The sequence below is a fragment of the Hemiscyllium ocellatum genome, chromosome 3 (assembly GCF_020745735.1).
Source record: "Hemiscyllium ocellatum isolate sHemOce1 chromosome 3, sHemOce1.pat.X.cur, whole genome shotgun sequence".
Taxonomy (NCBI): Eukaryota; Metazoa; Chordata; class Chondrichthyes; order Orectolobiformes; family Hemiscylliidae; genus Hemiscyllium; species Hemiscyllium ocellatum.
This window is the reverse complement of record NC_083403.1, coordinates 8,565,312-8,579,731: the sequence shown is the minus strand read 5'-3', so window position 1 is coordinate 8,579,731 and position 14,420 is coordinate 8,565,312. Positions and strand designations below refer to the sequence as shown.

Here is a 14,420-nt window from a genome sequence, read left to right as displayed (position 1 = left end):
ATTTTTAGAAATAAAATTGCCAATGCAGCAGTGATTATAACGAGGCCAGCCAGGTGTGTCATAGAATATGAGTTCCCTGATTAGGGCTGTTCACCTGGTCCAATCAGGGAGCCCTGGCTGACAGATAAAAGTAGGAGTGTCAGACTTCCTGTTCACTCTGACAGCTGGCTCTGAGGGAGCTGGAGCAGTGTCAAGGACTTTCCAAGGGTGACTTGGTGATGGGACACTGATCTCTGCAGTGTTATTTCAGCGGCGACAAGAGTGGGATTACACCCGTTGGAAGATAAAGTGAGGGCGATCAAAGGTGCTCCAGCTCCCATGTGTGTACTGGAGCTGAGGTCTTTCCATGTGTGTACTGGAGCTGGTGAATTATTGTGGAAAGTTCATACATAACTTGTCTTCCATCCTGTTACCTTTGCATGAACTCTAAAAAAAGGATCAGCCTTGGAAATAGTCATTTAGCCGAGCCATTTCATTCAGAAAAGTGAAGAAGCAGCTACCATCCTCTAAGGTGTTGGCACACTATGATCCCAAGAGATAATGTAGTATTGACATGCAATGCCACCCCGCATGGCATCAGGGTGGTATTAGCTTACCGGTGACCCAATGAAGAGGAACACCCAATAGTGTATGCACACAGGACTTTGGTTAACCCATAGCACAAAGTCATCCAGACAGAGACGGCAGAATTGGAGAAACATTACCTGGTGCAAAAATGACCCAGGAGGAGCTATTAAAAAACCCTGGCCTACATGCTTGGCCTCAGAAGGGGAGAGATGTCGTGATTGAATTGAGGGGCATCTCAAAGAATATGAGTTCCCTGATTGAACCAGATTAACAGCCCCAATCAGGGATTCATAGCTGAAAGATAATAAACAGGGGTGTCAGATATTCTGTTCACTCTGTGAGCTGGCTCTGAGGGAACCTTCATCAGGCTTTTGCCCGAAACGTCGAGTTTACTGCTCCTTCGATGCTGCCTGAACTGCTGTGCTTTTCCAGCACCTCTCTAATCTAGATTCTGGTTTCTAGCATCAGCAGTCATTGTTTTTATCTGGAACTGGATCAGTGTCAAGGAATCTCCATGCATAAATAAAGGGGGACTTGGTGATAGGATACCATCTTCTGTGGAGTTATTTTATCATGGATCAGTCTCAGTGTGTGGCTGCTGAGCTGGCAGCATTCTGATTAATATGGCAAAGCGAGGGATTGGGGCACTCCAACATCAGGAGAAAGTGAGGACTGCAGATGCTGAAGATCAGAGTCAAAGAGTGTGGTGCTGGTAAAGCTCAGCTGGTCAGGCATCATCGAAGGAGCAGGAGAGTCGATGTTTCAAACATAAATTTTCACCAGGAATAAGGGAGTGGCCAAAGGGAACTGAGAGATAAATGGGCAGGTGGGTGAAGCTGGGGGGAAGGTAGCTAGGAATGCAATAGGTAGATGGAAGTGGGGGTGAAAGTGATCGATCAGACAGGAGGAAGGAGTGCATAGGTGGGAAGGAAGATGCACAGTTAGGACAGTTCAAGAGGGCGGTGCCAAGTTGGAAGGATCTGAGATAAGGTGGGGGAAGGGGAAATAAGGAAATTGGTGAAATCTACATTGACCCTATGTTGTTGCAGGGCCCTAAAGTGGAAGATGAGGCGTGGCTAGAGTTTGGCGGTGGAAGAGGGTGAGAACTTGCATGTCATTGGCGAAGTGGGATGGGGAGTTAAAGTGTTCAGCCACAGGGTGGTGGGGTTGCCCAGTGCATGTGTCCCAGAGATGTTCTTTGAAAAATTCCACAACTTGGCGTCCTGTCTACCCAATGTAGAGGAGACCACATTGAGAGCAATGGACACAGTAGATGACGTGTGGAAGTACAGGTAAATCTCTGTCAGATGTGGAAGGATCCTTTTGGGCCTTGGACAGAGGTGAGGGGGAAGGTGTGGGTGCAGGTTTTACACCTCTTGAGGCGGCAAGGGAAGAGGCCAGGAGCAGAGGGTGGTTTGGGGGGTGGGGGCTGGTGGCTGGACCTAACAAGGGAGTCGCTGAAGGAATGTTCTCTCTGGAACACAAATAGGGGTGAGGAAGACATCATCGACCACGTGGGAGAGGAAATTGTGGTCTTTGAAGAAGGAGGTCATCTGAGATATTCTATGGAATGTTCTGGGAATTGGTCCCCCTTGGGAGCAGATCCAGTACAGGCGGAGGAATTAGGAATAAGGGATATCATTTTTACAGGAGGCAGATGAGAGGAGGTGTAGTCCAGGTAGCTGTGGGAATCAATGGGCTTGAAGTTGATGTTTGTGTTGAATCGGTCGTTGAAGATGGAGATGGACAGATCCAGGAAAGGAAAGGAGGTGTCTGAGATGGTCCAGGTAAACTTGAGGTTGGTGTGGAGGGTGTTTGGGAATTTGATGAACTGTTCAACCTCCTTGTGGGAGCACGCGGTGAAGCCGATACAGTCATCGATATACTGGAGGAAAAGGTGGAGAATGGTACCAATGCAATTGCAGAAGGTGGATTGTTCCACGTACCCGATGAAGAGGCAGGCATAGCTTGGCCCGTGCGGGTGCCAATGGCTACCTCTTAAGTTTGGAAGAGGTGGGACGATATGAAGGAGACATTGTTGAGAGTGAGGACCAGTTCAGTCAATTGAATGAATATGTCAATGGATGGGTACTGGGTGGGTTGGTTGGAGAGGAAACAACGGAGAGCTTGGAGGCCTTCACCATGGTAGTTGGATGTGTACAGGGACTAGATGTCCATGGTGAAGATGAGGTGTTTGGGAATGGGGATACAAAAGGTCTGGAGGAGGTGGAGAATGAGGGTAGAGTCCTGAATGTATGTGGTGAGGTCCTGGACCCATCAGGACAGGATGGTGTCAAGCCATGCAAAAATAAGGGAATCTTGAGGGACAGGATGTACCTGTATTTGGAAAGGTAGGGAATGATTAGGAATAGCTGAAAATGTGTTGCTGGTCAAAGCACAGCAGGCCAGGCAGCATCTCAGGAATAGATGCTGCCTGGCCTGCTGTGCTTTGACCAGCAACACATTTTCAGCTGTGATCTCCAGCATCTGCAGACCTCATTTTTTACTCAATGATTAGGAATAGTCAACATGGCTTTGTGCGAGGGAAATCGTGTCTCACAAACTTGACTGAGTTTCTTGAAGAAGTAACAAAGACGATTGATGAGGGCATACTGGTAGATGTGATCTATATGGACTTCAGAAAGGCGTTCGACAAGGTTCTCCATGGGAGTCTGATTAGCAAGATTAGATCTCATGGAATACAAGGAGAATTAGCCATTTGGATACAGAACTGGCTCAAAGGTAGAAGACAGAGGGTGGTGGTGGAGAGTTGTTTTTCAGACTGGAGGCCTGTGACCAATGAAGTACCACAGGGATCGTTGCTTGGTCCACTTCTTTCCATCATTTATGTAAATGATTTGGATGTGAGTATAAGAGGTACAGTTAGTAAGTTTGCAGATGACATCAGAATTGGAGGTGCAGTGGACAGCGAAGAGGGTTATCTCAGATTAAAACAGGATCTGGACCAGATAGGCCAATGGGCTGAGAAGTGGGAGGTGGAGTTTATTTCAGATAAATGCGAGAGTGCTGCATTTTGGGAAAGCAAATCTTAGCAGGACTTATATACAGGAAAGCCACACACACAGATCAAGTCCTGAACTATGAAAGCAACCACCCCAACACACACAAACGAAGTTGCATCAGGACATTATTCAAAAGAGCCACAACACACTGCAGCACACCAGAACTACAAAAAGAGGAAGAAGAGCACCTATACAAGGTATTCACCAAGAACGGATACCCGCGCAATTTCATCAACAGATGCCTTAGGGAAAGACAACGAAATGAGGACTGGCCACACTCCCATACATCAGGAGCATTTCTGAACTGACAGCCAGACTGCTGCGACCACTAGGACTCATAACAGCATACAAACCAACAGCCATTCTCAGACAACAACTCACCAGGACGAAGGACCCGATACCCAGCATGAGCAAAACCAACGTAGTGTACAAAATCTCATGCAAGGACTGCACAAAACACTACATAGGACAAACAGGAAGACAGCTAACAACCCGCATCCATGAACACCAACTAGCCACGAAACGACACGACCAGCTATCCCTAGTAGCCATACACTCAGATGACAAACAACACGAATTCGATTGGGACAACACCACTATTATAGGGCAGGCCAAACAGAGAACAGCCAGGGAATTCCTAGAGGCATGGCACTCATCCACAAATTCTATCAACAGACACATTGAACTAGACCCTATATACCGGCCACTGCAGCGGACAGCAACTGACAACCGGAAGCGGCAGATTCAAACCAGTATAAATGCTGGAGGAATCAGCACAGAAGCACTTCACAGGAGGCTCCCAAGCACTGAAGATGTCACCTAGAAAGGGGAAGAAACGTTTGCAACAAAAACACCCAGCTCGGCGAACAGAACCACAACAACGAGCTACAAATCTTCTCACAAACTTTGAGGACTTATATACTTAATGGTAAGGTCCTAGGGAGTGTTGTTGAACAGGGAATGCAGATTCATAGCTCTTTGAAATTGGAGTCGCAGGTAGATAGGAGAGTGAAGAAGTTTGGTATGCTTTCCTTTATTGGTCAGAGTACTGAGTACAGGAGTTGGGAGGTCATGTTGCGGCTAAACAGAACATTGGTTAGGCCACTGTTGGAATATTGTGTGCAATTCTAGTCTCCTTCCTATTGGAAAAATGTTGTGAAACTTGAAAGGGTTCAGAAAAGATTGACAAGGATGTTGCCAGGGTTGGAGGATTTAAACTACAGGGAGAGGCTGAACAGGCTGGGGCTGTTTTCTCTGGAGCAACGGAGGCTGAGGGATGACCTGATAGAGGTTTATAAAATCATGAGGGGCATGGATACGATAAATAGATAAAGTCTTTTCCCTGGGGTTGGTGAATCCAGAACTACTGGGCATAGAGTGAGAGGGGAAAGATATAAAAGAGACCAAGAGGCAACTTTTTCACGTAAAGGGTGGTATGTGTATGAAATGAACTGCCAGAGGAAGTGGTGGAGGCTGGTAAAATGGCAGCATTTAAAAAGCATCTGGATGGGTATATGAATAGGAAGGCTTTGGAGGGATATGGGCAGGGTGCTGGCAGGTGGGACTAGATAGGGTTGGGTTATCAGGTTGGCATGGACAGGTCGGACCAAAGGGTCTGTTTCTGTATTGTACATCTCAATGACTTTATGACTGGAAGTTCAGTGGGGCAGAGCAGGCTGATTCCTGATGAAGAGCTTATGCTGAAAACATCGATTCTTCTCAGACACTGCCTGACCGGCTGTGCTTTTCCAGCACCACATTCTTCGCACTCCAACATCAGCCTGTCAATTGTCTGTCAGGCTTCAATCCCAGGAGCAGTACATCAAGTGTCACCACGAGTTTCCACCTTACATCTCTGTTATTCAGCAAGGGGTGTAGTCCAATTATTATCGAGGAATGCAGCACATAAAATGAATGGTAATTTGCAACAGTTAATTCCAATCCTACTTACGTGATGTCAGCATTTGGGTGTAGGCCAAACACCTGAGGGGTGTCAACAGCGGGTAATGTCTGAATATACTCTAAATAGGATTCCACACTGGTACAGATTGGGATGATGTAATCAGTATAAAAACTGAACTTGGAATCAAACATCTTCTCACTGAACCACACCTACAGAGAAAGTCGACAAAAATAAAATCACATTGTATGGTTTCACACATAACATTATATTATTTTAGACTAAGTTACTTGTGATTGTATTGAGAGTATTTCAATTCATGTTGCAAAAAATCATTAAAGTTATTTGAAAACAATTTCATTTAACATAGATGTGAAGGATTCAGAGATACAAGAAAAACAAAGCAGAATAATTCAACAGATTTTAAAGAGTTTGCCAAGGACAGAAATTTTACTATCTCCAAATGTTTTTTTTAAAGAAGGAGCAAAGGTTATGAAAGAAATCTGTATTTACAATTTAAATAAGATAATATTCTACTATTTGGTTTGAGTTGCATTATCTGTCCACCTTCATTAATTCATTTTCCCGCACTATTTCCTAGGTAAAGTGACAGCATGTGACACATATACTGTGTTGATGGGGAAACACGTCTACTTCTCAAATTCAGTTACATTCTCCTTCCACCCCACCAAACAAATAAATTAACCAGCTCAGATATGTTATACCAAACCTCTGAAGTAGGTGAGACTTGACTATAACCTTCTGGCTCAGAGCTGCAAACACAATCATTGCACGAGAGCCATGGAGTCATCGAGTCATACAGCACAGAAACAGACCCTTCAGTCCAACTTGTCCACGCTGACTATGTTCCCAAGCTAAACTGATCCCATCTGCCTGCATTTGGCCCACATCTTACCAAAACAATCCTATTCATATACTTATCTAAATGTCTTTTAAATGTTGTAACTGTACCTGCATCCATCACTTCCTCTGGCAATTCATTCCACACATTAACCACTCTCTGTGTAAAAAGGTTGCCTCTCATGTCTGTTTTAAATCTCTCTCATTTCATTTTAAAAATATGGCTCCTCCTTTTGAACTCTGTTATCCTCAGGAAAAGACCTTTACTACTCACCTTATCTATGCCCCTCATGATTTCATAAACTTCTATATGGTCACCCCTCAACCTCCCATGGTCCAGTGAAAAAAGTCTCAACCTATCCAGCCTCTCCTTATAACTCAAACTTTCCATTCACAGCAATATCCTGGTAAATCTTTTCTAAACTCTCTTTGGTTTAATAGTATTGTTCAATCAACAGGGCAAAACTGGACACAGTACTCCAGAAGAGGGCTCGCCAACATCCTGTACAACATGACATCTCAACTCCTATACTTAAAGGTCAAGATAATAAAGGCAAGTCTGCTTAACCACCCTATCAACCAATTATTCACATTTCAAAGAATTACGTACTTGAACCCCAAGATCTCTCTGTTTTACAACACTACCCAGGGCTCCACTGTTAATTGTATAAGCCTTACTCTTGTTTGTTTTTCTCAAAATGCAATACCTTGTATTATCCAAAGTAAACTCCAATTTTCACTCCTCAGCCCAAATGATTAACATCTCTTTGTAATCTTAGATAATCTTCCTCACTGTCCACTATATCACCAATTTTCGTGTTAACTGAAAATTTACCGTGCCTCCTATATTCTCATTCAAATCATTTATGTAAATAACAAACTAAAGTAGATCAGTACCGATCCCTGTGGAACACTGCTGGTCACAGACCTCCAGTCTGAATAATAACCCTCTACCACCATCCCCTGTCTCCTACTGTAAAGCCAATTCTGTGTCCAATTGGCAAGCTCACCCTGAATCCCATGTGATCTGACTTTTGTGACGATGCTGCTCCTTTAACAAGGTTATTCTGTCCTTGTTTTGTTTTGAGAGAGAGGTTATAAGGCAGAGGTTCCAATATGTCTGTAGGAATCTATTTGAAAAACTCCAAAGGTCTTTATAAAACACTTGCACAGTGAAAGGGGAGTGGCCAGTTCTCCAAGTTCACGGATTGTTCGTGTCTGGTTTGGTTTGGTTTTAGTTTTAGCTGAGGACCCAAAGAAATCGGACCAGCTGATCCTCTCTCTCACATCTCTCTCCTGCAAGAACCAGTGTTTGAATTTACCTTTTTCCCAAGGGATGTGTTATGGAATGTTGCAGGAAATCAGAATAGCTCTTTGTTGAGTTATGTTTTTGTGTCAGTTGCATTTTCAAATAGTTAAATTATTCTAAATTTGGTTCTTATTTTGTTTGTGTGCAAGTAATTTCTGTTTACTTTAAAACTGAATGGTTTGACCAGCTGCATCAGTCCTGGAATATTCATCTTAAATCTGCTTAAAACAACTAGAAAAGTTAGGTTCTGGGGTACCTCCTTAAAATGTTTTGAGGAGGTCTGGCCTGGTCCATAACACTTTACTAATTAGTCTAATATATGGAACCTTCTCAAAGGCTTTTAAAGTCCAAGTAAACAATGTCTATCACTCTGCCTCTTCAAACAGGTTTGTGAGACTTGTTAATCCAGCACAAATAACAAAAATAATGAAAGTTATAACACTAATCAAATTAGGAGGGTCTCCTCCCACCTGCCCTGGAGGTGTGACACAATGCCCAATGCTGTTAAATTCTCCATTCTGTTTGCTTTCTAAATTATACCAATACTGGCCCCACACTGTAGGCAATCTAATCTCATCTAAGAAAAACAGGGATGGAAAAACAGCTGCTCCCATTCTTTTTCATTGCAAAAGAATTTTAAGCACAAAACAAGTTTAGCAAATATAGAACTTTTGCAATAGTTTAAAAGCAATTAAGCTTTAAGTTGGTCACTAGCCCCTCATCCCAGGTCAAACGAATCACTATTGGGAGTCTTGGAGATCTTTATTTGCTTGCAAGCTTTTGAGGAATACTAAAAATCAAGTTGAGTTCTTTTAGAGATGTGCAAGGGCATGGAGGTATGTTTCAAATACCTCAAGAAAATACTGAGTGTTGTACTCCAAAATAACAGACAAATTGTTTATTTTAAAGTATTAGCTTGAAATTCAAAATGAGTTTATTTCTAGACAGTGACTGACATTGTCATTAAAAGCAAAACCATTTTTGTGTTGAACTACTTTCAGCTATGCAAGATAATTCTATCAAATTAAATGAATTGAGATTTTTCAAATGAATATTTAATGAATAAATTTTAAAAGTTTTCCAGTTGTCTAAGGCACAGCTTAAGTTCAGCATTGAACTTATGAGATTGTGTAGGAAGGTGAGAAAATAAGTCACTCCTTAAAGGATTGACAACTTAGAGAAAAATTTGCTCAATATTTTCAATTGCATCCAAAGTAGAAACTTTATCATACAATCATACATGCTCCAAAAACATCCACTTACACTTTGTAAGAGTGGGATTACCTTGCAAAAACAGTTGAGGAGACGTTTATCATAGTCGTCTGTGACACGCCCTCCATACTGAACCTCTCCAAGCATGTAACGTATAGTATTCCATGACACACCCTGAGTGAATCCAAATGTGACACAGAAAAATCTCACAAATGTTTATAACATCTCACAACAAAATATAATACATTTTGTTTAGATAATGGAGGTACGAGTTTGAAGTAGATTTGTTAGAATCACATTTTATTTGGAAAACTAGGATATTTGACAAGGGATTGGGTGAAACAGAAATAAGGAGGAAGTGAGGAGTCCAGATGCTGGAGATCAGAGTCAAAAAGTGTGATGCTGGAAAAGCAGAGCCAGTCAAGTAGCATCGGAGAAGAGTCAACATTTCGACCATAAGCTCTTCATTCATTCCTGATGAAGAACTTATGCTCAAAACATTGACCCTCCTGCTTTTCGAATGCTATCTGATTGGCTGTGCTTTTCCAGCACCACACTTTTTGAAAAAGAAAAAAAGCCAGCTTAATACTAGGAAGGAAAGAATATTGTCATTGCGATGGATCCAAATGGAAATGAGAAGGTTTGAATTTGAAGGAAAGGGGATAGAATGAGCATTTAGAGGCTTGAACTAGATTCAGAAGACTGAAAATGATAAAGAGAGAAAATTTCAAAAAGGAAATCCTGACCATAATCTAAATATTTAAATGTATATGATTTCTACAAATGTTGAGAAGAATGATGTTGAGGCTTCTTCATCATTTGAAAAGGTAGTGAACAAACTAAATGGCTGAAAGAAAACTGGCCATTGCCCATGCAAAGCAGGTTGATAGGTAGAGCTGATGAGATTCATGTATCAATGTCAGAGGTTTACAAAGTTTATGACTAGTATAACAGCATCTCTGAACTAAGCCATAGGAGCTGAAGTTCATCTGTTTTGATGGTGCCAAAACCAGACAGCTAACATCAACATGGTATCAATGGAGGATTCAGATCTAATTGGAGGACTGAATTGACAGCATTGATTTGTCACAACAATTGACTTGTTAAAGATCATTGGCAAGTTCCATTGACTGTTGCAGCCAAATAACTATCAGCTGTTGTCACACCAAATGGACTTTAGCAATGTAATATTGTACCACTTAGAGGAAAAATGCCTCAGCAACACTTCAACAATTAACCAAGTCATCAATGACCATAAGATTTCTGAATTGGATTAGGCTATTCTGTCCATGGAGTTTGCTCCACCATTTGATCATTGGTGATATGTTTCTCAAACCCACTCTCTTGTCTTGTCCCCTTAATCGTTAATCCCTTTACTAATTCAGAACTTATCAATCGCTTTTTCTTAAATAGACTCATTGACTTGGCTTCCACAGCTTTTCCCCTGTGATTCTCCACCCGCTGGCTGAGGAAATTCCTTCTTAAGTCAGTTCTGAAGGGACATCTCTTCACTCTGACACTGGGACTTTAGTGCTAATCTGTCCTACCACTGGTAAAATCTTCTGCATGTTCACTCTATCAGTGGTCTGTAAGTTACAATCAGATCCCTCCTCATCCTTCTAAATGCCACTAAGTACAGACACAGAGTCCTCAATCTCTTCATTGCTGTTATCATTCTTGTAAACCTCCCCTGGACCCCTCCAACACCAGGAACATTCTTCCTTAAATCTGGTGCCCAAAACTGCTCAAAATATTCCAAACGTAGTTTGGCCAGAACCTGATAGAGCCTCAGCATACATCTCTACTCTTGTAATCTCGCTCTCTTAAAATGAATGCGAACATTGCCTTCCTAACTGCCCATTGAACGTGTGTGTTATTCTTAAGAGAATGTTGAACTTGGAATCCCAATTCTCTTTGTGTTTCAGATTTCTGAAGCTTTTACCCAGTTAGAAAATCATCTAAGCTTCTATTCTTCCGACCAAAGTGCATAATCTCACACTTTAGCACACTGTATTCTATTTGCCACTTCTTTGCCAACTAGCTTAGCATATCTAAGTCCTTCTGCAGCCTTCCCACTTCCTCAACACTACCTTCCTCCACCCACTATCATGTGTCATGTGAAAATCTAGCAACAATGCTCTCAGTTCCTTAATCCAGATCATTAAAGTATAATGTGAATAGTTGTGTCTCAACACTGACCCCTGGGAAAATCCACGAGTGACTGGCTGCCATCCTGAAAAAGATGCATTGATCCCTATGCTCTGCCTTAGACCAAACAGCCAATCTTCTCTCCATGCCAGTGTGTTGCGCATAACACCCCGGGCTCCTATCTTATTTTGCATCCTCCTGTGCAACATCTTGGCAAAGGCCTTCAGTTAAACCAAATAGATCACATCTGCTGGCTCTCCTACTAATTACCTCTTTCAAAGAATTTTAACAGATTTATCAGGCGTGACCTCTCTTTGATGAAGCTATGCTGACTCAGTCCTACTTTACCATTCACTTCCAAATACTCTGTGATCTCATCCTGAATAATGGACTTTGACCTGGTTGTTCTCACACAAACCTGGGGAGAACATGTACATTACATGAACACATTGCTTGATCAGTTATACAGAGCTAATTATGATCATACCCCGGCTAAAAGTTGCTAAGTATTCAAAGATTAGAGTCAACAAGCCAAAGGGCTGAGTCGCATCAAAAGAAAATAATGCCACACTGGCATAGATTCAGTTGAAAAAGAAGAAATTCTAAAGAGATAAAGGAAATCACATTTCAGAGAGAGGAAAAGGAAAAAGAAAGAGATTAAAAGGTGAGAGAGTGAAAAAGGGTTTTCACAATTTAAACAAATAAATTGTAACTAAAAAGAAAGATGTCTGTAGCTCGAGATAAGTACTTATTAGGAAAGATCTGACTCCAGCCCAAGAACCAATGAGAAACCATTTAAATGCGCACAACAGGGGAGGCAATGACCTTATGGTACTATTGCTAAATAAAAACTGAAAGAACAGTGGATGCTGTAAATCTGAGACAAAAACAGAAATTACTGGAAAAGCTCAGCAGATCTGGCAGCATCTGTGGAGAGAAATCAGAGTTAACATTTCCAGTCGAGTGACCCTTCCTCAGAATAGACCCTTCACTTCACAGATGCTGCAAGACATGCTGAGCTTTTCCAGTAATTTCTGTTTTTGTCTCTAGTATTATTACTCGACTATTAATCCAGAGACCCAGGTAATGTTCCAGAATCCAGGTCAGTGTCCTGTGGCACATGCTGGAATTTGCATGCACTAAAGTCTGGAATTAAGAGTCTAATGACCATGAAATCATTATCAATTGTTAGGAAAAAAATCCATCTGCCACTGTATTAAATTATGGTCTTAGATGTGACTCCAGACCCAGAGCAATGTAATTGATTCAACTGCTATCTGGGCAATTAGAGATAGACAATAAATGCTGGTCCAGCTAGCATCCCCACATCACATGAATGAATGCTTGACAAAAACCTTTCAGTGTTTGTTGAAAAGAAGATAGATGGTTTGTTTAATTGCTCTGCCCCTTGCTGAGATATCTGTATCATTGATTGTCACAGGTGAGGTACCAGAAGACTGGAGATTGGTTAATGTGGTGCCACAATTTAAGAAAGGTGGTAAGGACAAGCCAGGAAGCTATAGTCTGGTGAGCCTGACATCAGTGGTGGGCACGTTGTTGGAGGGAATCCTGAGGGATAGAATTTACATGTATTTGGAAAGGCAAGGTTTGATTAGGGATCGGCAGCATGGCTTTGTACATGGGACATCATGTCTCACAAACTTGATTGAGTTTTTGAAGAAGTAACAAAGAGAATTGGTGAGGGAAGAACAGTAGACGTGATCTATATGGGCTTCAGTAAGGCGTTCGACAAGATTCCTCGTGGGAGACTGGTTTGCAAGGTTAGATCTCATGGAATAAAGGGAGAACTAGCCATTTGGATACAGAACTGGCTCGAAGGTAGAAGACAGAGGGTGGTGGTGAAGGGCTTTTCAGACTGGAGGCCTGTGACTAATGGAGTGCCACAAGGATTGGTGCTGGGCTCACTGCTTTTCGTCATTTACATAAATGGTTTGGATGTGAACAAAGCAGGTATTGTTAGTAAGTTTGTAGATGACACCAAAATTGGAGGTGTAGTGGACAGCAAAAAAGTCCCTAAAGCTTCTCTAAGTATATCAGGAAAAAAGTAATTACTAGAGAAAGATTAGGGCCAATCAAGGACAGTAGTGGCATGTTTTGCATGGAGTCTGAGCAGTTAGGAGAAGCATTAAATGAATATTTTTCATCAGTATTGACACTGGAAAAATACAATGTTGTCAAGGAGAATACTGAGTTCCAGGCTACTAGACTAGATGGAATTGATGTTCACAAGGAGGAGATATTAGCAATTCTGGAACATGTGAGAATAAATAAGTCTTCTGGGCTGGATGGGAGAGGGTGCATATGTGAATGAGAGTGTGGAGTCTCTGTGTGTGAGCATATGAGAGAGAGTCTGTGTGCATGTGCGTGTGTGTGTGCGTGAGAGTGTGTATGCGTGTGTGTGCATAGTGAAGTGAGGTCACCTTTAGTGTAACATGAACAAACTACAGGTGACCCCATTGCACTATACACACACACACACACACACACACGTACGTTTTGGGATTTACATATGAAGGAACCAAAACTAATATGGTCATTCTAAAAGTTGATAGACTTAAGCTAAATTTGTTTAATATTACATTCCATGACACTGCAATCCTGTTGCTGTAGTCTGTGTCTTATGATTCTGCTTCACAATCAGCTGACAAAAAGGCAGCGCTTTGAAAGCTAATGCTTCCAAATAAACCTGTTGGACTATAACCTGATGTTGTGTGATTTTTAACTTTGTCTATCCCAGTCCAATAGTCTACCTCCAAATCATGGTAAGATTTTTGGTAGTGTAGATGAGCATAGAGATCACTGTGTCCATGTACATAGATTCCTGAAAGTTGCCAGCCAGGTTTATAGGGTTTTTCAGAAGGCACTTGGGGTATTGCATACACATCTGGTCACCACATTATAGGAAGAATGTGGAAGCTTTGGAGGGGGTTCAGAGAAGATTTACTAGGATGTTGTGTGGTATGGGGGAAAGGTCTTATGAGGAAAGACTGAGGGACTTGAGGCTATTTTCATTCGGGAGGTTGAGAGGTGACTTAATTGAGACATATAAGATAATCAGAGGGTTAGATAGGGTGTACGGTGAGAACCTTTTCTTTGGATAGTGATGTCTAACATGGGGGGACATTGTTTTAAATTGAGGGGATGATAGATATAGGACAGATGTCAGAGGTAGTTTCTTTATTCAGAGAGTAGTAAGAGTATGGAATGCCCTGCCTGCAACAGCCGTAGACTCATCAACTTTAAGAGCATTGACTTGGTCATTGGATAGGCATATGGACGAGAATGGAATAGTGTAGGTTAGATGGGCTTCAGATTGGTTTCACAGGTCGGCGCAAAATCGAGGGCTGAAGGGCCTGTACTGCTCTGTAATGTTCTATGT

The 14,420-nt window shown here is 42.0% G+C and overlaps 1 protein-coding gene across 1 annotated transcript in view; it reads right to left on the bottom strand.

Moving 5' to 3' along the window:
- The window catches only part of LOC132834281 (dynein axonemal heavy chain 8-like), a 1,170,382-nt gene that overhangs the window by 67,780 nt on the left and 1,088,182 nt on the right, over positions 1-14,420 (bottom strand). Inside the window, exons 86-87 of the mRNA XM_060853001.1 lie at positions 8,945-9,046; positions 5,542-5,702 (exon numbers count right to left, since the gene is read on the bottom strand). Of these exons, the coding sequence (XP_060708984.1) occupies positions 5,542-5,702; positions 8,945-9,046 (263 nt within the window). The remainder of the gene's footprint in view (positions 1-5,541; positions 5,703-8,944; positions 9,047-14,420) is intronic.